Source organism: Homarus americanus, unplaced genomic scaffold (assembly GCF_018991925.1).
Source record: "Homarus americanus isolate GMGI-L3 unplaced genomic scaffold, GMGI_Hamer_2.0 scaffold60559, whole genome shotgun sequence".
Lineage (NCBI taxonomy): Eukaryota > Metazoa > Arthropoda > Malacostraca > Decapoda > Nephropidae > Homarus > Homarus americanus.
In genome coordinates this window covers 374,853-402,752 of record NW_024752976.1, presented here as the reverse complement: position 1 = coordinate 402,752, position 27,900 = coordinate 374,853, and the positions used below count along the sequence as shown (strand labels likewise).

Here is a 27,900-nt window from a genome sequence, read left to right as displayed (position 1 = left end):
CCGTCAATTAATGTTTTAATTATCACTTTTGAAGTGTTTTGGCCGACTGTTGTTTCTGTTAGCAGGAGGACTGTGCCTCTGTTAACCGGAGGACTGTGCCTCTGTTAACAGGTAGTAGTAATAGTAGTAGTAGTAGTAGTAGTAGAGTAGTAGTAGTAGTAGTAAGAAAGTGGTGGTGGTGGTAGTGGTGGTGGTGGTAGTGGTGGTGGTAGTGTGGTGGTGTGTGTGTGGTGTGAGTGTGGCGTGTGGTGTGTGAGTAGTGGGGTGGTGGTGGTGGTGGTGGTGGTGAGCGGTGGTGGTGGTGGTGAGCGGTGGTGGTGGTGAGGTGGGGTGGTGGGGTGGTGGGTGGTGACAGTGGTGGTGGGTGGTGGTGGTGGTGGTGGTGAGCGGTGGTGGTGGTGGGGTGAGGTGGCGGTGGTGGTGAGGGGTGGTGGTGGTGGTGGTGGTGGTGGTGGTGACGGTGGTTGGTGGTGGTGGTGGTGTGGTGGTGGTGGTGGTGACGGTGGTGGTGGTGGTGGTGGTGGGTGGGTGTGACGGTGGTGGCGGTGGTGGTGGTGGTGACGGTGGTGGTGGTGGTGGTGGTGACGGTGGTGGTGGGTGGTGGTGGTGACGGTGGTGGTGGTGGTGGTGGTGGATGGTGGTGGTGGTGGTGGTGGTGGTGGTGACGGTGGTGGTGGTGGTGGTATGGTGGTGGTGGTGGGTGGTGGTGGTGGTGGTGGTGATGGTGGTGGTGGTGATGGTGGTGGTGGAGGTGGTGGTGGTGGTGGTGGTGGCGGTGGTGGTGGTGGTGGTGTGGTGGTGGTGACGGTGGTGGTGGTGGTGGTGGTGGCAGGTGGTGGTGGTGGTGGCGGTGGTGGTGGTGGCAGGTGGTGACGGTGGTGGTGGTGACGGTGGTGGTGGTGGTGGTGGCGGTGACGGTGGTGGTGGTGGTGGCAGGTGGTGGTGGTGCGGTGGTGATTGGTGGTGGTGACGGTGTGGTGGTGGTGGTGGTGGTGGTGGTGGTGGTGGCGGTGGTGGTGGTGGTGGTGGTGGTGACGGTGGTGGTGGTGGTGTGGGTGACGGTGGTGGTGGTGGTGGTGGTGGTGGTGGTGACGGTGGTGGTGGTGGTGACGGTGGTGGTGGTGGTGGTGGTGGTGGGTGGTGGTGGTGGTGGTGGTGGTGGTGGCGGTGGTGGTGGTGGTGGTGGGTGACGGTGGTGGTGGTGACGGTGGTGGTGGTGGTGGTGGCGGTGGTGGTGGTGGTGGTGGTGGTGACGGTGGTGGTGGTGACGGTGGTGGTGGTGGTGGTGGTGGTGGTGGTGGTGGTGGTGGTGGTGGCGGTGGTGGTGGTGGTGGTGGTGACGGTGGTGGTGGTGACGGTGGTGGTGTGGTGGTGGTGGTGGTGGTGTGGTGGTGGTGGCAGGTGGTGGTGGTGGTGGTGGTGACGGTGGTGGTGGTGACGGTGGTGGTGGTGACGGTGGTGGTGGGTGGTGTGGTGGTGGTGTGGTGGTGACGGTGGTGTGGTGGTGGTGACGGTGGTGGTGGTGACGGTGGTGGTGGTGGTGGTGGTGGTGGTGGTGGTGGTGGTGGTGGTGGTGGTGGTGGTGGTGGTGGTGGTGACGGTGGTGGTGGTGGGTGGTGGAGGTGGTGGTGGTGACGGTGGTGGTGGTGGTGGTGGTGGTGGTGGTGACGGTGGTGGTGGGTGGTGGTGGTGACGGTGGTGGTGGTGGTGGTGGTGGTGGCGGTGGTGGTGGGTGGTGGTGATGGTGGTGTGGTGACGGTGGCAGTGGTGGTGGTGGTGGTGGTGGTGGTGGTGGTGGTGGTGGTGGTGGTGGTGGTGGTGGTGATGGTGGTGTGGTGGTGGTGGGTGGTGGTGGTGATGGTGGTGGTGACGGTGGTGGTGGTGGTGACGGTGGTGGTGACGGTGGTGGTGGTGGTGGTGGTGGTGGTGGTGGTGGTGACGGTGGTGGTGGTGGTGGGTGGTGGTGGGTGACGGTGGTGGTGACGGTGGTGGTGGTGGTGGTGGTGGTGGTGGTGGTGGTGGTGGTGGTGGTGGTGGTGTGATTGTGGTTGGTATCACTATGCTGGCCAGCTCCGATATTACCTTCTGTAGCTCAGTGATGCTTCAATGGAGGAGGGACGTGGGAGGGACGTGGAGGGCCTGACAAGGAAGGGCGGAGGAAAGATAAAGAAGTAGATAAAGAGAGGAGAAGAGAGAGGAGAGAGAGAGAGAGAGAGAGAGAGAGAGAGAGAGAGAGAGAGAGAGAGATACGCTCTCTTTTTTTATTAAAACAATTGATTACATGAGGTTCACTGACAAGGTTCTCGCCTAATTTTTGGTTTCAAGAACAGTTTAATAAAACTATCCTATCTGATAAACCTTCTACACTTAAGACTCACTCCCACTTAAGACACACTCGAACTTATGATACACTTGAGTACCAGTAGATATACTTAGGACTAGACACACCTACATGCACTGTAGTACACTTAGAATCAGTGCTGTGGAATAGTAATTTACTTAACGATACTTATAAAGGATGTATCAGTACTGGAGGCGCTGTGTTCTATTGTATTCTTGGCGTCAATAAAACATTCCCTCAACGTTGGCGCCCTGAGATAGAGAGATATTTAGCGCCAATATATAAAGGTCTTCCAAGCTTGGCGCGCTGAGAGATAAGTATATATTTGGGGACAGAAATACAAATTCCCTCAAGCCTGACGCCCTGAGATAGAGATATATACTTGGCGCCCTGATACAGAGAGCTATATTTGGCGCCTGGTTAGAGACCCTTCCGTCAATCTTGGCGCCAAAGTGACCGCCACTTATCAAGGCCAAGTACCTCTGGCGGCCATTTACAGCAGGAGGCCGCGTTACGACCAAGCATTAGGATTCAGAGACACAATTTTATGTCGTCTTGAAGATTGTAGCGAACGCGGCCGTAAGTGTGGCTACTTTAATGGTGCTTAGTTGAGTCACTGCGGAGATACGTAGAGGAAAGCTTTCATTAAACCCGTTAAAGCATTGCGGTGGTTTAATGGGGGTGTTGGGGATGGAGAGAGGGTGAATGGGTGTTGGTGGGGGGGTGGGAGGGGTGGAAGAAGGGGTTTGTAAGGGGTGAAGGGTATTCGGAGGAGCTGGGGGAGGTGGAGGGTATGTGTCTGTGTGCAGGAAGAGTGGAGCTGGGTGGAGGGTGTATGGAGGGAGTGGTGAGGTGTTTGGAGGGGTATTGAGCATGTATTCAGCATTTTAGCAACTTGACTTACTGTGGCTCTCTCTCTCTCTCTCTCTCTCTCTCTCTCTCTCTCTCTCTCTCCCCGGTGAAACAGTGACCCTCCCTCACGCCATGGTCGTAGTAAGCGGACACTGTTATAACCCGGGTGTTTATGGTCGTGGGCCAAATTTACCAAGTTAACGTCATTCTTTTCTTCCTCTTATTTGATAGAGTGTTTAAGGGAGGTAGTTCCCGACGAGGAGGAAGAAGGGGGATAAGGAGGAGGATAAAAGGCATAGAGAAAATAGATAACGTGTTGAAAAATATGGCTTAGGTTTAATGTTTTATGGCAGACATTTGTTGATTATGTCTAGTTTATATAGTATTTGCGTACCTTCGACGCCATATTGGTTATCCATCATTTGTGAGGTTTATCTGTGATTTAACTATGAGAAAGATACGACGTAGGAACTTTTGTGAATCCTTCTTTATGTCGGGGTTTAAGTGAGGCGGTAAGATCGCCCTTAACTCTTAACTAAAGGAAAAAATTAACTCAGAGACCTTCGGGAAGCCCCCATAATAGCGGGGTTTAAGGGAGCCGTTTAGATGTGATCCCAACTTCTCAAGTTATGAGAAAAACTTAACGTAAAAACTTGTGAAATATCCATTAGTTTTTTGTTACCTTTAAGTGAGTTTAATGTCCTTATTATCTTCAGTTACCTTTGAGGAAAACTTCACGTAGGGACTTATGAGAATCCATTTTGTGTGTCAGGCCTTTTAGTGAGGAATCAGACAGGACCTCACACCTACAGTTAAAGAAGAAGGTAACCTAAGAATAACAATCCATATTTGAATGGTGGTTTAAGTATACTAGTTAGACATACACACATACCTCCAGCTGAGATCAAATATTAAGCTAGTTTTGAGACGTCATGTTTGGGGTGAAGCTTAAGGTAACTTGAGAAAACGAATTGATCCTCTGAGTTTAGGGAGTTGGATCCTTCTTGCGGGTCTGTGTATGATCGAATGGCCGTGTTAAGGGCTTTGTACCCCTCCATACGTGTTATTAAAGGCTCTGAACCACTCCATACGTGTTATTAGCTCCTGAACCACTCCATACGTGTTATTAAGGGCTCTTAACCAGTCCATACGTGTTATTATATCTGAACCACTCCATACGTGTAATTAAGGGCTCTTAACCACTCCATACGTATTATTAAGGGCTCTAACCACTACATAAAATAAGGTCTTAACAATCCATACGTATTATTAAGGGCCCTAAACCACTCCATACGTGTTATAAGGGTCTGAACCACCCATATGTGTCATATGCTCTAACCACTCCATACGTGTTATTAAGGGCCCTAAACCACTCCATACGTGTTATTAAGGACTCTGAACCCCTAAGTAATATGTCTTCCATGCAAGTGTTCACAAGTTGCTGGCCGTCATCCTCCCTACATCCAATCTATTTTATTGACCAATTGATTTAAATTTATGGTAATTGTGTTTTGTGAGTACAGAGACGAACACCTTCATGCTGCCTTAAACATGGTGTGTGTGTGTGTGTGTGTGTGTGTGTGTGTGTGTGTGTGTTAACAACAACAGCAACAACTCATGAATGTATTGAGCACATAAGTAAACAACCATCTATGACGCCTCATGTAAACAAATATTAATCTATGGAGTCAGAGGTAAACATTACAATCCAAGGCATCAGAGGTAAACATTACAGTCAATGACGTCAGGTGCAAACAAAAATTAATCCGTGACGAACAGAGGTAAACACGAGAAGGTAAACTATGACGTCAGAGGTATACACGAGAATGTACACTGTGACGTCAAAGGTAAAGACGAGAAGGCAAACAGTTACGTCAGAGGTAAACAACACGTCACGTGGCCATCATCAGGCAGTGATTTATTGCCTGACCCTGGCCAGCCTTATTTGTTTACCCAGTCAGCTGATCAGTGAAGGATAATCACAACATGGCACCTGGATATTACTTCTCTTCTCAGCAACAGATCACAGATGGTAACATTTGTTTTGAGACTAACTTTTTTCTCTTAATATCCAGAAATGCCAGCAATTAGTAAACGGGGAAGAGGGGAGACGGGGAGAGAGAGAGATGGGGATAAAGAAAGAAGGGAGAACAGAGAAAGAGTGATGAAGGGAGGGAAGGAAAAGGTAAAGAGAGAGGGGTGAGGAGAGGGAGAGAGGAGAGGATGAGGGAAGGGGAGGAGGAAGGAAGGGGGAAGAAGACAGAGAATGGAAAGAGAGATTATGGAGAGAGGGAAAGAGAGAGATAGAGAGAGCCTAAGAACCGTGTGGCGGAAGAGGGGAGAGAAGAGGGGAAATTAGCGCAAGGAGGAGAACATTACCGATGATGAGGAGGGTAATGAGGGGAGATGGAGGTAATGGAGGGGGAGATGGAGGAATGGTGAGGGGAGATGGGGGTAATGGTGAGGGGAGATGGAGGTAATGAGGGAGATGGGGGAATGGTGAGGGGAGATGGAGGTGGTGGAGGGGAGGAGGGGGTAATGGTGAGGGGAGATGGAGGTAATGGTGAGGGGAGATGGTGGATGGTGAGGGGAGATGGAGGTATGAGAGGGGAGAGATGGGGTAATGGTGAGGGGAGATGGGGGTAATGGTGAGGGGAGATGAGGTAATGGTGAGGGGAGATGGAGGTAATGGTGAGGGGAGATGGAGGTAATGAGGGGAGATGGAGGTAATGGAGGAGATGGGGTAATGGTGAGGGGAGATGGAGGGTAATGGTGAGGAGATGGGGGTAATGGTGAGGGAGATGGAGGAATGGTGAGGGGAGATGGAGGTAATGGGAGGGGAGAGGAGGTAATGGTGAGGGGAGATGGGGGTAATGGTGAGGGGAGATGGAAATGGTGAGGGGAGATGGGAGGTGATGGTGAGGGGAGATGGAGGTATGGTGAGGGAGGGAGATGAGGTAATGGTAGGAGAGATGGATAATGGTGAGGAGATGGGGGTAATGGTGAGGGGAGATGGAGGTAATGGTGAGGGGAGATGGAGGGAATGGTGAGGGGAGATGGGAGTAATGGTGAGGGAGATGGAGGTAATGGTGGAGGGGAGATGGGGGTAATGGTGAGGGGAGATGGGGGTGGGAGTAATGGTGAGGGGAGATGGGGGTAGTGAGGGGAGATGAGGAATGTAGGAGATGGGGGTAATGGTGAGGGAGATGGGGTGGAGGAGGGGAGATGGAGGAGGTGGGGGAGATGGATAATGGTGAGGGGAGATGGAGGTAATGGTGAGGGGAGATGGGGGTAATGGTGAGGGGAGATGAGGGAGAGGAGATGGGGGTAATGGTGAGGGAGATGGGGTAATGGTGAGGGGAGATGGGGTAGAGGGAGATGGGGGTATGGGGGTAATGGTGAGGGGAGATGAATAATTACCAGAGAAAAAGATAATTTGAACGTTAAGAGGATGGAGAGATGAGAAAGGAGGTGAGAGAGTGAGAGAGACAGAGGGAGGTGAGAGAGTGAGAGCCAATAAAGAAGAGATAAGGATGTATGACAAGAACATGAAAGGAGGCGTCTTCTTGGTATCCCACTTCAGGTTCCCTCACCTCGTCCTCCACCTATTTTTCGATTCAATTTGGTGCTCCAGTTATTTATAATCGTTAATCAAAGCCGAGATTAAATTCACTCCATTATCTGGTTCTCATTTCCCAACCTAACCAAACTAACCTAACCTAACCTAACCAAACTAACCTAACCTAACCTAACTAACCTAACCCAACCCAACCCAACTAACCTAACCCAATCATTTCTCCTCTTGTCAATAAACTCCTCCCCAATTTGGAGTTCCAGTCACGTCCAATCACCAATCAGGGCTCAGTGTTGTCAATGACGTTCACCAATTCTCCTCCTCCTCCTCCTCTAATAACTAATCAGAGCAACTCTATCCCTCCTCCCACTTCCTTCCTCTGCCAATTACATCCCAATTTTTATTTACCAATCTCTCTTCACCAATACCCCTCATTTCTCTCCTTGGTTTCCTGCCAATTTACCCAATTTTAAGCTCCAATCACCCCTGTCTGCTCATTAATCAAAGCACTGGTCGAGGGACGGCTGAGGAGTGTAGGATTAGGCAGCATCTGAGGATTAAGGAAGGATTAGTGTTCGTCTTAGTGGTGGTGGTTGTTATTTTGTTAGTGGTGAGAGATGGTGGGGAGTGAATGCCCTCCGACTCTCCTCTCGTGCCTCTCTCTCTCCTTTAATCCTTCACCTCCATCTCCCTCACACATTTCCACAACTCACCACACCCTCCCTCCCTCCTTCTCCTAATCCATCACAACCCTCTCTCCTCTCACTTCTCCCATTTCCTACCACATCCTCTCTCTTCCCACCCCCCCCTTTCTCTCCCACAATCTTGATAAAATATGTTTGTCACTGGTCAATATTCCGAGAGTTAGGAAGGAAGGTTAGATGGCCCCTGCTCACCTGCCTGACCAATATTGATCACCACCCACAATATTCTCCTATTCTGGTTGGGAATATTCCTCAGCATTAATAAACCAAGTACTAGAAACTGCATAATAAACCAGTACTACTAGAAGTTCTGCAGCATTAAACCAAGTACTAGAAGTCGCAGCATTAATAAACCAACTACTAGAAGCTCTGCAGCATTAATAAACCATACTAGAAGCCTGCAGCATTAATAAACCAAGTACTAGAAGCTCGCAGCATAAATAAACCAACTACTAGAGTTGCAGCATTAATAAAAACCATACTAGAAGTTTGCAGCATTAATAAACCAAGTACTAGTCTTATTAATAAACCAAGTACTGAAGCTCTGCAGCATTAATAAACCAAGTACTAGAAGTCAGTGCATAATAAACCAAGTACTAGAAGCTCTGCAGCATTAATAAACCAACTACTAGAAGCTCTGCAGCATTAATAAACCAACTACTAGAAGCTCTGCAGCATTAATAAACCAAGTACAGTCTGCAGCATTAATAAACCAACTACTAGAAGCTCTGCAGCATTAATAAACCAAGTACTAGAAGCTCTGCAGCATTAATAAACCAAGTACTAGAAGCTTTGCAGCATTAACAATAAATCTGTATTGCCAGACGATTCACTCAGCAGATTTTGGCCGTCGTCTGGGGAGAAAATCTCTCTTTACGAGTTATTGCTAAATATGCAGACACTCGCTCGCTGAGGGCGTTGTTTCGTGTCTGGCTGTCAGGGGACCCGTACCACACCCTCAATCGTCCGACAGTCAGGATCTTACACCGAGGCTCTTACGTTATCAGGATTCTTAATTAATAGTGAGAGTCTTACAGGAGCGAGAAATTTACGAGTTATAATCTTACGAGAGCGAGATTCTTAACAGTGAGAGTCTTAAGAGTGATAATCATACGAGGCACACACACACACACACACACACACACAGCGGCGTCTTAAGGGTAATGTTGGTCCCGTCTTTGTGTCGTAAGTTAAGTGAGTCAGTCTGGTATGCGTTCTCACGTCTCCAATTAGCGGATTAAAAATATTAACGAGTGTACCTTTCAAAAATCCAGACTCAGGTAAAGTTGAGTACCTTTGTGTTGGTTTAATCTGGACCTAGGTAATGTTGAGTACATTTGTGTTGGTTTTATATCTGGACTTAGGTAATGTTGAGTACCTTTGTGTTTGTCGGTAGTAAGTTTTTTATAGTCTTAGCAAGTGTAAGTTCACAGGATTATGTTGTGGTTGTAATACATTGTCCTCACTTGTTGATGTGTGAGGTCTGCCATAAGTGATGCTGGAAATATTGCAGCTGTGGTGGTAAACGGGTGTAGCAGACGTGTTGTAGAACCTCTGTTACAGCTGTGGTGGTAAACGGGTGTAGCAGACGTGTTGTAGAACCTCTGTTACAGCTGTGGTGGTAAGCGGGTGTAGCAGACGTGTTGTAGAACCTCTGTTACAGCTGTGGTGGTAAACGGGTGTAGCAGACGTGTTGTAGAACCTCTGTTACAGCTGTGGTGGTAAGCGGGTGTAGCAGACGTGTTGTAAAACCCGTGTAGGAGGTTCACAGCGAGCCAAAAAATCTAGCAGTGATAAACAGATAACATGCCGAGGTTCACAAGGCTCCCACGACAGCCTGAGGAAGGAGGCCTGAACGATGGTGTAACGAGGTGTGGGCGACGAGCAACTCCCCGAGGGTCACGTCTGCTGTGTCCTGGAGAAGTACCGAGTCCTTCACGATGCTCTCACACTCACTACTGATGTTACCGAGTCCCTCATGATGCTCTCACACTCACTACTGATGTTACCGAGTCCTTCACGATGCTCTCACACTCACTACTGATGTTACCGAGTCCCTCATGATGCTCTCACACTCACTACTGATGTTACCGAGTCCTTCACGATGCTCTCACACTCACTACTGATGTTACCGAGTCCCTCATGATGCTCTCACACTCACTACTGATGTTACCGAGTCCTTCACGATGCTCTCACACTCACTACTGATGTTACCGAGTCCTTCACGATGCTCTCACACTCATTGCTGTCTTAAAGTGGCGGAGAAGTCATTATTCAGGAGACTTGAGGCCACGACTCTTATGTAACGAGAGAGAGAGAGAGAGAGAGAGAGAGAGAGAGAGAGAGAGAGAGAGAGCACCGTGTGGTGTTTGTTTTTCTCTAGAACGACACAAACTTTATATTAAACTCTCGCCTTTTAGATATTCAGGTTAGGACAGGTTAGGTCAGATCAGGAAGGGTTAGGTTAGGCTAGGTTAGGCTAGGCTAGGTTAGGCTAGGCTAGGTTAGGTTAGGTTAGGATAGGTAAGGAAGGGTTAGGTTAGGCTAGGTCAGGTCAAGTCAGTAAGATGTTTTTATCTTTACACTCTGACGTATTTGATGACGTACACGTGACTGTAGGTATGTATGTATGTGTGTGTGTGTGTGTGTGTGTGTGTGTGTGTGTGTGTGTGTGTGTGTGTGTGTGTGTGTAGGCAGCTGGAGACACACACACACACACACACACATCCGCGCGCGCGCGCGCGGATGATCGTCTCACCAGTTTTCATCCGTTTAAATTTGTTGCTGTATATGCAGAAACACGTTTGTCCGTCCCTGTCTTACTGTGAGAGTGAGAGAAAGTCCTCCCCCTCTCTCTCTCCCCACCTCCACACCCATCATTCTCTCCCAATTTACTAAGCTCCCCACGTTTAGTTCTCCCCACATCACGACCTAACCACCCACATCGACTCATCTACCTACTCTCTCACCCTCACACCCAGTCACCCACTTACGACTCTCTCCCCAGCCACCCCCCCCCCACACCTATTGTCTCCCCATGTTTAGTTCTCCCCACATCACGACCTAACCACCCACACAAACTCATCTACTTACACTCTTTCTCCCCATCCCCACACTCAGCCTTCCCCCAAACCCATCCAGCCATCATTCTCTCCCCACCTACTAAGCTCCCCACGTCTGCTTCTCCCCAGATCACGACCCGGACGACATCGAGCTCAACGTGGTGCGGTACAAGCCAGACGGGATAGACGCGCTCGCCAGGACAACCAAATTTAGCAAAAAGGAATTACAACTTATGTACAGAGGCTTCAAGGCGGTGAGTCAGCTGGCCCTATGTTTGTTGTGTGTGTGTGTGTGTGTGTGTGTGTGTGTGTGTGTGTGTGTGTGTGTGTGTGTGTGTGTACGCACGTGCGTGTTTTAACACTAAGAACACCTCATTCTCTCCTTTCTACCCTCCTCCCCACCCATCCTCTTCCTTCCTCCCTCCCTCCCTCCCACTCCCTTCCTTCCTCCCTCCCACACACTCCCTTCCCCCCCCCACCCCATATCCTCCTACCACTCCTTTCCTCCCACTCCCTCCCTCCCTCCCTCAGGTGATAATAACAGGTGGACCAGCAGATAATTAGGCCATGAATCACCGTAATTGGTCAAAGGTGATGACCCAACATAGTTGTGGCCACACAGTTGACCTCGGAAATTACCCTCCTGGAGTATAATGACGTGTGTGTGTGTGTGTGTGTAGTGGAGGGAGGGAGGGAGGGAGGGAGGGAATATGACCTGTCTTTATATAATGGAGGGAGGGGGAGACAGAGAGACAAGAGATACAGACAGGAACAAGAGAGACAGAGAGACATCATCCGAGCTGCCAATATATCAACTTGAGTCAGATTCTTTTAAATACTTTTTATTGCTGAGAAAAGACTTACACGTCACACCTGGAGTCTACCTCATTATTTCTGCCTACCCCTCCCCCTACCCCACCTACCCCTCCACCTGTCTACCTCTTGCCCCCTCCCCCCCCCCTCCCCCTACCCCCCTACCACTCCACCTATCTACCTCCCCCCTCCTCTTTCTCCTCCCCTACCCCTTCTTATTTCGCCAACTTCCCTCCTCTCCCCCCTTCTTCCCTTTCCTCAGCTCCCCCTACCCTAACACCCCCCTCCCACTCCCTCCAGATCCACCCCCTCCTCGATACACTCCCCTTGACTCACCATCTCCTCCCTTCCCTTCTCATACTCCACATCCCTCCTTCCTCCAAGCATTACCCCTCCATCCCTCCACCCTTTCCTCACTCCACAAACCTACTCCTCTCTCTACTCTCTCTCTCTGTCTGTCTGTCTCTCTCTCTCTCTCTCTCTCTCTCTCACATTTTAGATAGATAGAGGCACAGACAGACAGACAGACAGACAGACAGACATACAGACATACAGACAGACAGACAGACAGACAGATAGAGACTCAACTATTGATCCCAGCTATTAATTAAACGTGGCCGACTATGATATAACCTGTTTGTTTTTAATTACTGTACGCGAGTCCCTGTTTCTGATTGGCTATCAGGTGGGAGTTCATCACAGACGGAAAGACACACAGACAGACGGGTAAACAACATGAATAGATAAACAGACGGATGAACAGACTGACTGACACACTTACATACACCCACACAGACTGACACACTTACATACACCCACACAGACTGACACACTTACATACACCCACACAGACTGACTGACACACTTACATACACCCACACAGACTGACACACTTACATACACCCACACAGACTGACACACTTACATACACCCACACAGACTGACACACTTACATACACCCACACAGACTTTAACATAAAAGTATTATATCAAGTAAACAGATGTGTGTGTGTGTGTGTGTGTGTGTGTGTACTTACATTGACACACACATAGACAGACATAAACAAACACAGAGAAACAAGGAGACGAACAGACAGACAGAGAAATAGAGAGACGGGAATAGACAGACAATTGAACAGATAATCGGCAGAAAATACAAGACAGAAGTAGTCAAAGATACAGACAGCGAGACGGATAGGTAAAAGACAGCGAGAGACGGAGAAAATAACAAGAGCCCCCTGACACACCCCTGTCTACACCAGGCCATTATTCCTTGATCCAGCTTAGGAGAGACGGCAACAAGATGGAGTTATATGTGTGTGTGTGTGTGTGTGTGTGTGTGTGTGTGTGTGTGTGTGTGTGTGTGTGTGTGTGTGTGTGTATTCATATTCTATTTTGTTTAGTTTTTTAGGCATAGCGGAGATATTGTTCTTTCTTACACACACACACACACACACACACACACACACACACACACACACACACACACACACACACACACATGTACAAACTATATTTATCTGTCTCATATACAAACACACTACCAGCTGAGACAAACAAACAAACACACTCCCAAGTGAAACAAACACACACACACACACACTCAGACCTTGTTACAGTCTTTGATCACAACCGGCGCCATGTTTGTTCGATGCATTAGCTTGTGATTTACTCGGGCGTGAAGAGCTTAATGCCTGGCCGCCCGTGCGTGTGTGTGTGTGTGTGTGTGTGTGTGTGTGTGTGAGAGAGAGAGAGAGAGAGAGAGAGAGAGAGAGAGACGTGTGGGGAGAATGTTGTGACAATATTAGGTTTATAGTGAAGACAGTTCTCACACGCGTATAACTCTACGGACTTGGCCACCCACATTTAACTTACTCTTCTCTTCACCCTGTACAGGATATTCATTGACTCCAGAACTTTTCACCTCCTGTACAGTGAACTCTCTATTTAACGGACTACATGGAGCGGGAAGTCTGTTAAATAGAGGGTTCGTTAGATGCTAAACCTCATCTACGGACTAAAGAGGCTAGATTGAGGTCCGTTACATGCAAAACTTCCATCTAAAATAATGTATTGATAGGAAAATCCGTTAAATCGAGGGTCCATTAGACATTAAACCTCTATTTAACGGACTACTTACATTAGATCGAGGTCCGTTAGCCATCCACATATGACTTACTAATTATGTTTCTTTTTGTTCATTAATGACCCGTGACTTTTGATCTTCACTAATAAGGTCAAGGAATATATCTCACATCCTAACTATTGATGCCAGAGTCACGGTAATGTGGCGTCTCTAACCTCAACAAATAATATCGCCCGGTGTTCTTTCGTCACTCGCCTGGCGTTACCACAAAACATACGCGACCCACAAATACGCCTTCATTTCCTTAAGAGAACTATGCCGGACGAATATTCGCCTGGTTTCTACACACACACACACACACACACACACACACACACACACACGCACACACACACACACACACACACACACACGCTATGTACTAATAGGCGGATTAGGAACTATTTTACACAAATCTCCCTCAACACCTATGAGAAAGAGATGGGCCTGAATACAGCCCCTGCCTACACTCCCCCACTTAACCAAGGAAGAGAAAAAATATAAGAATTTATTTCACGTGATTGAGAGAGTCGAGGTGATGCTGATTCTTAGTACACACGTCCTATCCCGGCCACCAACCGCTGACAACCTGCCACCACTCCTTCACCATAGTGGGAGTGAGGGAGGGAGTCACCACTCCTTCATCATAGTGAGAGGGAGTCACCACTCCTTCATCATAGTGAGAGGGAGCCACCACTCCTTCACCATAGTGGGAGTGAGGGAGGGAGTCACCACTCCTTCATCATAGTGGGAGGGAGTCACCACTCCTTCACCATAGCGGGAGTGAGGGAGGGAGTCACCACTCCTTCACCATAGCGGGAGTGAGGGAGGGAGTAATGGGCCATAAGGCAGGTAATAAAGGAGGCAGTAGAGTATAAAAGAAAGTGTCGGGCGGCGGCGGGCGGATGATAAAACAGTGAACGTATAGATAACTACCACACCACTACCACTAAACCATTCATGTGTGTGTGTGTGTGTGTGTGTGTGTGTGTGTGTGTGTGTGTGTGTGTGTACGAAGGACATATATCAGTGTCTGTCTCCCTGTCTTTCCGTCTGTCTATCTGTATGTCTGTCAGCTTCTCTCTTGATATTCTCGTAGGAATATCTTGACGTTTCTCGAGGGAAGGAGTGATGTATTGGTCTGTCTTTTAACCACAACAGACCTGGACGGACTGTGACAAGGTTGTGATGGGGTCAGGAATTAGGAGTCGGGGTCAGGAGTCAAGGATCAAGGGTCAGGAGTCATGGGTCAGGAGAGAGAGTGACACTGATATGATCTGGAGAGGTTTGTTGAGAATTAAACGCTCTCTCTCTCTCTCTCTCGTCCCTCCGTGTTGTATCTGCTCAACAACTCTCTCTCAGCAAAGATGTGAAGCTATAAACAGTGTGAATCATTATTTTCCACAGCTGTGTGTGTGTGTTCATCTTTCACACACACACACACACACACACACACACACACTTCTCGATACGTTAATGTGTATGTTTTATATGCCCCCCTCCCTCTCTCCCCACCCCACTCCTTCCATCACTCTCTTCCTCCCTTATCCCTCCTTCACTAAGCACCACTAAGATGTCCTTATCTTCACAGGAGTGTCCCAACGGCATCGTGAGTGAGGACACCTTTAAGGGCATCTACTCTCAGTTCTTCCCACAAGGAGGTGAGTCTGTCTGTCTGTCTGTCTGTCTGTCAGTCTGTCAGTCAGTCTGTCTGTCTGTCTGTCTGTCTGTCAGCCACATCAGAAAAAAAATTCCGCAACAAAATTCTGAGTCAGCAGAGACGCCCCCCCTTGCCTGCCTGCGGTCACCTCCTGTTTGTGTCAGCTGTGTGTGTCAGTTGTGTGTGTCAGTTGTGTGTGTCAGTTGTGTGTGTCAGCTGTGTGTCAGTTGTGTGTGTGTCAGTTGTGTGTGTCAGTTGTGTGTGTCAGCTGTGTGTGTCAGTTGTTTGTGTCAGTTGTGTGGTTCAGTTGTGTGTCAGTTGTGTGTGTCAGTTGTTTGTGTCAGTTGTTTGTGTGTCAGTTGTGTGTGTGTCAGTTGTTTGTGTCAGTTGTTTGTGTCAGTTGTTTGTGTCAGTTGTGTGTGTCAGTTGTGTGTGTCAGTTGTGTGTTATCACTCTGTGTGTATCAGTTGTGTGTGTCAGCTGTGTGTCAGTTGTTTGTGTCAGTTGTGTGTGTCAGTTGTTTGTGTCAGCTTGTGTGTGTCAGTTGTTTGTGTCAGTTGTGTGATTATTGTCAGTTGTGTGTGTCAGCTGTGTGTGTCAGTTGTTTGTGTCAGTTGTTTGTGTCAGTTGTGTGTGTCAGTTGTGTGTGTCAGTTGTGTGTGTCAACTCTGTTGTCAGCTGTTTGTGTCAGTTGTGTGTGTCAGTTGTGTGTGTCAGCTGTGTGTGTCAGTTGTGTGTGTGTCAGTTGTGTGTATGTGATTTGTGTGTGTCAGTTATGTGTGTCAGTTGTATGTGTAGTTGTGTGTGTCAGTTGTGTGTGTCAGTTGTGTGTGTCAGTTGTGTGTGTCAGTTATTGTGTGTCAGTTGTGTGTGTCAGTTGTGTGTGTTAGCTGTGTGTGTCAGTTGTGTGTGTCAGTTGTGTGTGTCAGTTGTGTGTGTCAGTTGTGTGTGTGTCAGTTGTGTGTGTCAGTTGTGTGTGTGTCAATTGTGTGTGTCAGTTGTTTGTGTCAGCTGTGTGTGTCAGTTGTGTGTCAGCTTTGTGTGTCAGTTGTGTGTGTCAGCTGTGTCAGCTGTGTGTGTCAACTGTGTGTGTCAGTTGTGTGTGTCAGCTGTGTGTGTCAGTTGTGTGTGTCAGCTGTGTGTGTCAGTTGTGTGTGTCAGTTGTATTATTGTCAGTTGTTTGTGTCAACTGTGTGTCAGTTGTTGTGTGTCAGCTGTGTGTGTCAGTTGTGTGTCAGCTGTGTGTGTCAGTTTTGTGTGTCAGCTGTTGGTCAGCTGTGTGTGTCAGTTGTGTGTGCCAGCTGTGTGTGTCAGTTGTGTGTGTCAGCTGTGTGTCAGCTGTGTGTGTCAACTGTTTTTGTCAGTTGTGTGTCAGCTGTGTGTGTCAGTTGTTTGTGTCAGCTGTTTGTGTCAGTTTTGTGTCAACTCTGTGTGTCAGTTGTTTGTGTCAACTTTTGTCAGTGTTTGTCAGTTGTGTGTGTCAGTTGTGTGTGTCAGTTGTGTGTCAGTTGTGTGTGTCAGTTGTGTGTCCCTGATTGTGTGTCAGTTGTGTGTGTGTCAGTTGTTTATTGTCAGCTGTGTGTCAGCTGTGTGTGTCAGTTGTTGTGTGTCAGCTGTGTGTGTCAGTTGTGTGTCAGCTGTGTGTGTCAGTTGTGTGTGTCAGCTGTGTGTGTCAGTTGTGTGTCAGTTATTGTGTGTGTCAGTTGTGTGTGTCAGTTGTGTGTGTCAGTTGTGTGTCAGTTGTTGTTGTCAGCTGTGTGTGTCAGTTGTTTTTCAGTTGTGTCAGTTGTGTGTCGATTTTATGTGTCAGTTGTGTGTCAGTTGTGTGTATTGTCTCGATTGTGTGTGTCGCTGTGTGTGTCAGTTGTGTGTCAGCTGTGTGTGTCAGTTGTTTGCGTCAGCTGTGTGTCAGTTGTTTGTGTCAGTTGTGTGTGTCAGCTGTGTGTCAGTTGTGTGTGTCAGTTGTGTGCGTCAGCTGTGTGTCATGTTGTATGTCAGTTGTTTGTCAGTTGTGTGTCCAGTTGTGTGTGTCAGCTGTGTGTCAGCTGTGTCCAGTGTCAGTTGTGTGTCAGCTGTGTGTTGTTCAGTTGTGTGCGTCAGTTGTGTGTCAGTTGTGTGTGTCAGTTGTTTGTGTCAGTTGTTTGTGTCAGTTGTTTGGCAGTTGTTTGTCAGTTGTTTGTGTCTACGTAACTCACTCAGATAAACATTCATTAACATTATCTAAACGACGTTTGTGTTTATAACTCACAACATTCATCACAGTAATTAACTAATCATTATATATCGTCTGTGTTTGGGTGACATAAACATATATAAACTGTAATGATTAACTAAACATAACTATTCAACATCAACTGTGTTTAAGTGATATTAATTTGCTCCTTTGGACAACCTAAATAACGTTAATATAATTTAACTTTACAGTGTTGGAGAAACTCACATAATTCAACATAACTAAATAACATTAAGTAAATATAACATTAATTGGTTTTGGAGAGAGAGAGAGAGAGAGAGAGAGAGAGAGAGAGAACAAGTTATGACAGGAACAAGTCAACGTGTAGGGGTCGGGACGAGAGAGAGCCACATCCCGTTACCATGACAACCAAGATCGAGCACCCAGCTATGAGATGAGGAGGGATGCCCCACACCTGTACACACCTGTCCTAGATCGCTGGGATACCTTTACACACCTGCCAAGGGTCATTGAGATACTGTACATTGTAGAGTGCACACACCTGTTATGGGTCACCGAAATACCTCTACATACCTGTTAAGGTTCGCTGTAACACCTCTGCGACTCTACACACCTGCCAAAGCTCATCGCCTACCTCTACACATATGTTCATTTCTAAACACACACCTGTTCGATTTGTACACACATTATAAGAACATCTGGCCTGAGACATATGTATACTCTCTCTCTCTCTCTCTCTCTCTCTCTCTCTCTCTCTCTCTCTCTCTGCACATAAAATTTTTTTAACACAATACGTGGACGTAATTTTTCCCTCTATCTGGGTTGCAAGATACAGACCCCGTCCTAACAGGCCCCAGTGCTAACAGGCCCCAGTGCTAGTAGGCCCCTGTATTAATGGGCCTCTATCCTAATAGGCCCCAGTTCTAAGATGTCTGCATTCTAATAGATCCCAGTACTAATAGTCCCTAGTCCCAATAGGCCCAGGTCCTAATAGGTCTCGGTCTCAATAGGTCTGATAGGCCCCCAGTCTCTTTTACTACTACCAATACACAAAGCCTACAGACACCAACTTAACTTAATGACGCAGAAGAACCAACGAGGGCGAGGCCGCACTACTCCCCCGAACTCCACTTATTGGCGGCGAGAACTTCCCCCTAATGGAGGCATTAAATGAATCAGTTTTACCATTTTTTATTTATACGAACTGAATGACTTTTTTCCTTTAGCGTTGAAAAGGTTTTGGGAGGTTTTTCATGATGTTGAAAAGGTATTGAAAGGTTTTTGTGTGATTGGGAAAAGATTTTTGGGAGGAAGGTTTTCTTAGAGGCGGAACGAACGGTAATGGAGGAGTTTTTTTTCTTAGTAGGGTAAAATATTCTTCTTCTTCTTCTTCTTCTTCTTCTTCTTCTTCTGTAAACCACCTCTATTGGTATCTCACAAAGTTAGACATTTTCACAGACATGGCTTAGGACTCAGATATGGCCCAGGGGAGTCAGACATTGATCAGGAGACTCAGACATGGCCCGAAAAAGTCAATCATGGCCCAGGAAGCCAGACATGACCCAGGGAGTCAGGCGTGGCTTAGAAGAGTCATCCATGGCCTAAGGAGTTAGACATAGCCCAGGGGAGTCAGACATGGCCCAAGGGAGTCAACCATAGCCCAGGAGAGTCAGACATGACCCAGGGGAGTTAGACGTTTTCGCATCAAAAGTCAAGACATTTCCTGACCACCACACGGGGTCAGCCATGTCTTCGTCCCCTCCCCCACTAGCTGGGAACACGGCTCTGAGAATGAAGTACCGGTTGACTGGGTCCTGATGCCGTCTGTTTGACCTGACGAGGGTAAGGTCCCACTGGTTCTGACGGACTGCTGAGGTTCTACTGGTAGTGGATGGGTTCTATAGGTTCTCATTGAGGGGGGGGGGGTATTACAGCTGCTGTCTCTACGTTCTAAAGCTGTTCTGTTTATACTGGTGAGGTTCTAGGGTCAGCCTCAGTGTCCGAGATCACAGAAAACGGAATCTTTCTAAGGACAAACAAAAACAATGCCCACTTAGGTCGTGATACTGTCGCAGGTATACGGTGTGTGTGTGTGTGTGTGTGTGTGTGTGTGTGTGTGTGTGTGTGTGTGTGTGTGTGAGGACTCCACTACCCTCAGCCCAACATGTTTCTCCCACACACAGATGCGACGGCCTACGCCCACTACGTCTTCAACACCTTCGACACAGACCATCAAGGCTCCATCAGCTTCGAGGTGAGTCAACAATCTTAAGGTAAACTTTATGTTAAGCTTCACTAAGCTTTCCTAAGCTCTCCAGATATTTGTTGGGATTAACGATAGGTTGAATTAACGTAGAATTAAAGATGGAGTATAATAATAATAATAAAAATTACACATGGAAAAATAATAAGAAAATAAATTATAATCTAAATCTTTTTTATGCAAATGTTAATTATTATTTTTATATGTTTATAAGTTTATGTTAACAATATGGTGAGTAAATATATAATAATACCATGTTAGATCACCATACCGGTATATTTGAGGCCATCCTTTACTGAGTGAACCGAGAGAACCGAGTGAACTGAGAGAAATGAGAGAGCCGAGAGAACCTAGAGAACCGAGAGAACCGAGAGAACTGCCTCATATGCAAATGGCAGAACTCGGTGCAGTTTTAAGGTGGCATCTTTGGAAGTTGGGGAATGAAGAGTTAGTCAGGCTTAAGACCTTGTGGAAAAGAAGAATTATGAATGATTATGGAAGATGGAAGAACTTGTGGCTAATGAGAGAGAGAGAGAGAGAGAGAGAGGCAGGGAGGGTTGAGTGGGTGAGAGTGGGTGGTGGCAGCCTGGAGAGAGTGCTTGGTAGAGCAGGTGAGTAAGAGGGCGGTGAGAGGGAGAGGAAAAGGAACAACGAAGAGTAAGAGAGGGAGAGATGTGAGGAGGAGGGAGGTGATGGACGGCAGAAAGAAAGGGTATGTGGGGAGGAGGGGGAGGGGGAGAGGGAGAGGAGAAGGAGGAAAATGTTGTAAGATGTTGTCTAGAGAGAGAGGGGAGGGAGTCTCAGGTGAGTTATCAACAGGTGTGAAGATCCTCAAATCTGGTTCTTCTGCTACAAACTTTGTATAGATGAATGAAAGGGCTTAGCAACGACCTCTTGCACACACACACACACACACACACACACACACACACACACACACACACACACACACACACACACACACACACACACACATACACACTTTGAATCTCTGTCCACCAGCAATCAAATGATGACTAAATAAATTGAATTTGGAAAGTTTCCTCCGCTAAATTACCGAGAGAGAGAGAGAGAGAGAGAGAGAGAGAGAGAGATTAAATATGAAGAACCAGAGTACTATACAGTAGTTTTTACCTCGTATCAAGCTTGAGTGACTCATGATGAACTCAACTACCTGAGTAAATGAACTAAATCAACGAACCTTTAGAGTGAATCTTCTCATTCAATGATTCATCATCTAAAGTGAATCACCCTTCCTCCTCTGAGTACCACATTAACACACGGCTTTAGGTGAACTTCTCATTCCTCATGCCGCGGAGTGCATCATCTGAATCATTCTTCACACAGGGAGTAAATCATCCGAATCATTCTACTACCAAAGTGAATCTTCTATCAGGTCATCCTCAGAGAATCTCATTACCACGCAGCGTGAGATGAGTTCCCCATTCATCAGTGAGAGTGAATCATTCATCAGTGAGAGTGAATCATTCATCAGTGAAAGTGAATCATTCGTCAGTGAGAGTGAATCATTCATCAGTGAGAGTGAATCATTCATCAGTGAGAGTGAATCATTCATCAGTGAGAGTGAATCATTCATCAGTGAGAGTGAATCATTCATCAGTGAGAGTGAATCATTCGTCAGTAAGAGTGAATCATTCATCAGTGAGAGTGAATCATTCGTCAGTGAGAGTGAATCATTCATCAGTGAGAGTGAATCATTCGTCAGTGAGAGAAAATCGTATGGAATCATTTCATTACCTCATCTAAAAACCCTCGAGTTTTTTCCCTTGATTAAAACTCATTTGGAAGTTTTAATCAACAGGCTTCTGGGGGGTGTATGCCTCCCACTTCCCTCACCGACAAGGAGGAGGAAGAGCCTGGGGAGGAAACAGAGGAGCTTGTGTTGAGGGAGGAGAAGGTGGAACATGAGGAGGAGAAAGAGGAGGAGTTGCGGGTATCCTAAGGCGTCCAGAGGCGGTGTAAAGCCTCCTGAGCCGCCCTGGGTTCATCTGAAGAGTCCCTGAAGGCCTCTGAGGTGTGGTCGGGGAGCAAGGCAAGGGTCTGGAAGAACATTAAATCATCTTGAAAGACTTTTTGGAGACGTTCCACTGTAAACGTTCTCAAGTGATTTACGAAGGACGCCAGAGAGAAGACCTTACATTCTACGTAATTGATCCTGAAGGAATTGAAGTGTCTTGAAGGATTCTGAGGAATCCCGAACACACTTACGAGCATCTTAAAGGATGCTGAAGGAATTGGAAAAGTTGTCCGAGTGTGTAGGTGGAGCTTGGAAGTCGTGAGGTTTAACTGAAAGAGTTCTGACAGACCTTCAAGGCCATGAAGGTCCCTGAGGCGTCCTGCAGGATTCAGGGGCATCCTACAATCATTCCGACAGATCTCGAAAAACCTGGGAAATCCCATAAAAAATATAACAGATCCGAAAGGACATGGGACATCCAACAACAGTCTGGCAGTGTTAAATGCTTTGCAGCGTTCTAAAAGAAGTTTTATTGATCCTGAAAGTCGTTCAGCATATTACAAATGTCTTCAAACACTCTGAACACGTCAGATATATCAAATAATTTAAAGTAGCATGGTTGAGGGCTGACACTTGCCCTGACTGACACCTGACTCGGGCTGGCTGACACCTAAGTCAGCCTACCTGGCGTCTAGTTCAAGTTAGGTGACACAACTCGAGCTGACATCAAACTGATTCACTCCGGCACGGCCCTTGACACCCCATAACCCCTCCTGGCCACCTCAGTCACCCCATAACCCCTCCTGGCCACCTCAGTCACCCCATAACCCCTCCTGGCCACCTCAGTCACCCCATAACCCCTCCTGGCCACCTCAGTCACTCCATAACCCCTCCTGGCCACCTCAGTCACCCCATAACCTCTCCTGGCCACCTCAGTCACCCTATAACCCATCCTGGCCACTTCAGTCACCGCCACCAACCAAGAGAAAGAAAATATAACCATAAATCTCTCCCGTCATTACAAACAAGAGACTGACTGGCAGGTTCTCCCTCACAGCCTCTTTTAGGCAGATACCTGGCGTCAGATCCTCCCCTCACAGGTCGTGTTTTGTTTACCTCTGGGGAGTTACCAGTTAGTGTTATTGTGATCATTGTTTTCTCTTTCGTGTTGATAGATTTAGTATTATTCTCATGTTTTATTATTATTATTATTATTATTATTATTATTATTATCCTTCCTTCCTTCCCTTCGTCGCACTGTCTCACTTTTCCACCCTCTTCCTTCCCTTATTATCTCTGTCTCACCTCGCCTCTCCCTCCCCCTCCTCACACATCTTCCTCCCCATCCACAGGACTTCGTGACCATCCTGTCGGAGTTGTCAAGAGGGACGATGACGGAGAAGCTACGGTGGGCCTTCAACCTGTACGACATTAACGGCGACGGCTACATCACCAAGGAAGAGCTGCTGGACATAGTGACGGCCATCTACTCCCTGGTGGGCCGTAACGCCACCCCGGCCGTCGAGGAGAACACCACCCAAGAGCATGTAGACAGGATCTTTGAGGTGAGTGTGTGTGTGTGTGTGTGTTCAGTAGTATCTCTCTCTCTCTCTCTCTCTCTCTCTCTCTCTCTCTCTCTCTCTCTCCTGGTGGCGGACATCTCACATACCACCGCACTATCCATAACTTCGTTCGAGGGAGATTTGCACCTGTTATTAGATCTACATGGTGTGTAGGTATGACTCCACACACACACACACACACACACACACACACACACACACACACACACACACACACACACACACACACACACCAGTAATCGAAGTCAGTTCTCCAGCTACGACAAGGCGCCGGGGCCCACTAAACAGCAATGTACCCTACCTGGAAAATAATGTAAATAAATAATAAAACTACCTCACGACATCGCCATTCACGTGTGCTCTGACGTCATGTTAACGTCCACTCACAGATTTCCCTATGACTGAGAGAGGGAAATCTCTCTCTCTCTCTCTCTCTCTCTCTCTCTCTCTCTCTCTCTCTCTCTCTCTCTAAATACACAAATCAAGCAGTAACACAAATATACATGTATACATATCACACACACATACACACACACACACACACACACACACACAATACGAGTCAAAACTCAAATAAAAGCAGAGAGAGAGAGAGAGGGAGAGAGAGAGAGAGAGAGAGAGGTAACTATGGTAACGAGTCAGTCAGGCACAAGACCTTTCCTACCAGGGCTCTTCCTCCTCTTCATCCTCCTCTTCCTTCTTTTCCACCTACTCTTCCCTCTCCTCCTCCTCCTCCTACTTTTCCTCCTACTTTTTTCTCCTCCTTCTTCTCCTCCTCTTATCTTCCTTCTACCTCCTCTTATCTTCCTCCCTCTCCTCTTCGTCCTCCTTCCCTTCCTGCTCCTCCTCCTCCCGTTGCTTTTATTTTGTTTCTCTCTGGACGAGGACCCCGTTCATGTATGTATTTATGTATGTATGTATGTATGCATGTATGTATGTATGTATGTATGTCTGTATGTATGTATGTCTGTATGTCTGTATGTATGTATGTATGTATGTATGTATGTATGTCTGTATATATGTATGATATTGAAACAAAGATCATAAAAGTGCAGCGTTAATCATCATACAACACTCAATACACCACAACACAACAGACCAATCTCGGGAGAATCACATTAGAGGGTATCCAATCAGGGCGTGAGAGACCCGCCGCGCCGTGTTTGTACAGCCAAGATCACCCACACCTCCGAACACACTCACCTCTAGAACTATATTATTGTTTATATCTCGCCACTCGTCCCAACACGTGAATAGTTGACGAGATTATTAACATGGACCTTGTTGATAGTTAAGTCATCACACGTAGTAAACTGATTAGGAGCGTACGTTCACACACACACACACACACACACACACACGCACACACACAGGGTGGCGGGGTTCATTTTTATATCTACGTATAAATTAATTCCTGTTTAAAAAAAAATATCCATCTGAAATTATCTGTCTATAGTAACAGTAGTTTTTATGACCATCAATATGATTACTAAGAAGGAATTAATGAGTTTAGAGAGATGGTTTAATTAACACGAGCGAGGAGACGATGCTGTGAGTAGTGACCCAATGTTGGTCTTTATATTGATTTAATTTAGGGAGGGGGAAGGGGGGAGAGGGGAGGAGGAGAGGAAAGGGATTGAAGGAGAGGGAAGGGAGGAGAGAGAGAAGCGGGAAAAATGGGGAAAATAACAGGGAAATGGGGTAGAGTGAAGGGGCTGAGAGAGGAAAAAGGGGAAACGGTAAGGGGAAAGAAGGGGGTAACTAAATGAGGCTTGGTCACCACATCAGTCTCTCCCTGGCTCACCTGCCTATCAATGTCTCTCCCTGGCTCACCTGCCTATCAATGTCTCTCCCGTTATCTCCCTCAGTATATCATCAGTCTCTCCCTGGCTCACCTGCCTATCAATGTCTCTCCCGTTATCTCCCTCAGTATATCATCAGTCTCTCCCTGGCTCACCTGCCTATCAATGTCTCTCCCGTTATCTCCCTCAGTAAATACTTCACTCTACACATACTATAAGTTACAAGTCATTGTGTGAGACAGTATAAGTACTTGTATTTTGTTTGTCTATTTTACATAACCTTTTTAATATTTTCCTCTAGCACCACATTGTGTTGGCCTGTGGTAGTGTGTTTACGTCTAGTGTTGAGTGTGTTTACGTCTAGTGTTGAGTGTGTTTACGTCTAGTGTTGAGTGTGTTTACGTCTAGTGTTGAGTGTGTTTACGTCTAGTGTTGAGTGTGTTTACGTCTAGTGTTGAGTGTGTTTACGTCTAGTGTTGAGTGTGTTTACGTCTAGTGTTGAGTGTGTTTACGTCTAGTGTTGAGTGTGGTTACGTCTAGTGTTGAGTGTGTTTACGTCTAGTGTTGAGTGTGTTTACGTCTAGTGTTGAGTGTGTTTACGTCTAGTGTTGAGTGTGTTTACGTCTAGTGTTGAGTGTGTTTACGTCTAGTGTTGAGTGTGTTTACGTCTAGTGTTGAGTGTGTTTACGTCTAGTGTTGAGTGTGTTTACGTCTAGTGTTGAGTGTGTTTACGTCTAGTGTTAGTGTGTTTACGTCTAGTGTTGAGTGTGTTTACGTCTAGTGTTGAGTGTGTTTACGTCTAGTGTTGAGTGTGTTTACGTCTAGTGTTGAGTGTGTTTACGTCTAGTGTTGAGTGTGGTTACGTCTAGTGTTGAGTGTGTTTACGTCTAGTGTTGAGTGTGTTTACGTCTAGTGTTGAGTGTGTTTACGTCTAGTGTTGAGTGTGTTTACGTCTAGTGTTGAGTGTGTTTACGTCTAGTGTTGAGTGTGTTTACGTCTAGTGTTGAGTGTGTTTACGTCTAGTGTTGAGTGTGTTTACGTCTAGTGTTGAATGTGTTTACGTCTAGTGTTGAGTGTGTTTACATCTAGTGTTGAGTGTGTTTATTAACAACATTACGTATTACAGAAACTGGACATCAATGGTGACGGGATGGTGACACTAGACGAATTCATGGAGATCTGTACTACCGTAAGTATAGTGTGGGTGTACCGTAAGTATAGTGTGGGTGTACCGTAAGTATAGTGTGGGTGTACCGTAAGTATAGTGTGGGTGTACCGTAAGTATAGTGTGGGTGTACCGTAAGTATAGTGGTGTACCGTAAGTATAGTGGGTGTACCGTAAGTATAGTGTGGGTGTACCGTAAGTATAGTGTGGGTGTACCGTAAGTATAGTGTGGGTGTACCGTAAGTATAGTGTGGGTGTACCGTAAGTATAGTGTGGGTGTAGTTGAAAAAAATTAAATATCTTGAGTGTTTAACAGTTTATATTTTTTTTTTCGATTTTTCTTCTAATTCGTTAAGTGAACTTAATTCTCTGAACACTTACAAGATTTATTAAACAGTAATAATAAAAAAGAACTTCAATGATAATAAGATACTACTACTACTACTACTACTACTACTACTACTACTACTATTTTTAGGATCTCCAACCTCCCCTTATAGCCCTACCTTCTCTACCACTACTACCACAACTACCACAACAACTACTAATCTCAGTGTTACACCCCTACAGGACGAGACCATCGCCAACTCACTAACCATCCTGGACACGAGCTTCTGACATGAGGCCCCCACCTCTTCCTTACTCGTGCCCGTCAACACACCACAAGATCTCAACTGCAACATGTAGAAGCGCGTACCGGGGGAGGGGGGGTCAGGTACTGGGGCCACACCGGGAACTACTGGGATCAAGGGAGAAGCCGCAGGGAGACAAGATAGTCGTATTGATATGGAAGGTGTGGTGAGAGGTGGAGGTGAGGGGGAGAGTGAGAGGTCAGGGAGACGGTTCAAGGGGAAGGGGAGAGTGAGGTGGGTGATGGATCAGGTAGAGAAGGTCGTGGTGACGGGGCCGGGGGAGGAGGAGGAAGAGGCGTTGATACTGGGGGACGAGGAGGAGGAGGAGGAGGAGGAGGACGAGGAGGAAGATGATGAGGAAGAGGAGCCCACATTCCTAACAGAGACTTTAATATGAGGAATTCTGACCCCTTGTGTCCTGTTGTAGCTGCCTTACTTCCCGTTTGACCTCCTGTTATCCTTCCTTCCCGTTTGACCTCCTGTTATCCTTCCTTCCCGTTTGACCTCCTGTTATCCTTCCTTCCTGTTTGACCTCCTCTTACCCTTCTTCCCGTTTGACCTCCTGTTATCCTTCCTTCCTGTTTGACCTCCTGTTATCCTTCCTTCCTGTTTGACCTCTCTGTTATCCTTCCTTCCTGTTTGACCTCCTCTTACCCTTCTTCCCGTTTGACCTCGTGTTATCCTTCCTTCCTGTTTGACCTCCTCTTACCCTTCTTCCCGTTTGACCTCCTGTTATCCTTCCTTCCTGTTTGACCTCTCTGTTACCCCCCTCTACAAACATACCACCATAAAATCACCAGGATAAGTGGCAGGAACAGTGTGGCAGGAATAAGTGGCAGGAACAGTGGTGGCAGGATAAGTGCAGGAACAGTGGTGGCAGGATAAGTGGCAGGAACAGTGGTGGCAGAATAAGTGGCAGGAACAGTGGTGGCAGAATAAGTGGCAGGAACAGTGGTGGCAGGATAAGTGGCAGGAACAGTGGTGGCAGGATAAGTGGCAGGAACAGTGGTGGCAGGATAAGTGGCAGGAACAGTGGTGGCAGGATAAGTAGCAGGAACAGTGGTGGCAGGATAAGTAGTGGTGGCAGGATAAGTGGCAGGAACAGTGGTGGCAGGATAAGTGGCAGGAACAGTGGTGGCAGGATGAGTGGCA

At 47.1% G+C, this 27,900-nt stretch overlaps 1 protein-coding gene across 4 annotated transcripts in view; it reads left to right on the top strand.

Moving 5' to 3' along the window:
• Positions 1-27,530, top strand: part of LOC121855230 (Kv channel-interacting protein 4-like) — an 88,901-nt gene extending 61,371 nt beyond the window's left edge. For all 4 annotated transcript variants that reach the window (XM_042350108.1, XM_042350106.1, XM_042350109.1 and 1 more), the window contains 6 exons: positions 10,663-10,787; positions 15,063-15,132; positions 19,509-19,579; positions 22,919-23,131; positions 26,078-26,140; positions 26,687-27,530. In XM_042350108.1, coding sequence (XP_042206042.1) covers positions 10,663-10,787; positions 15,063-15,132; positions 19,509-19,579; positions 22,919-23,131; positions 26,078-26,140; positions 26,687-26,734 — 590 coding nt within the window. In that variant the 3' untranslated portion in view covers positions 26,735-27,530. The remainder of the gene's footprint in view (positions 1-10,662; positions 10,788-15,062; positions 15,133-19,508; positions 19,580-22,918; positions 23,132-26,077; positions 26,141-26,686) is intronic.
• Positions 27,531-27,900: the final 370 nt, after the last annotated feature.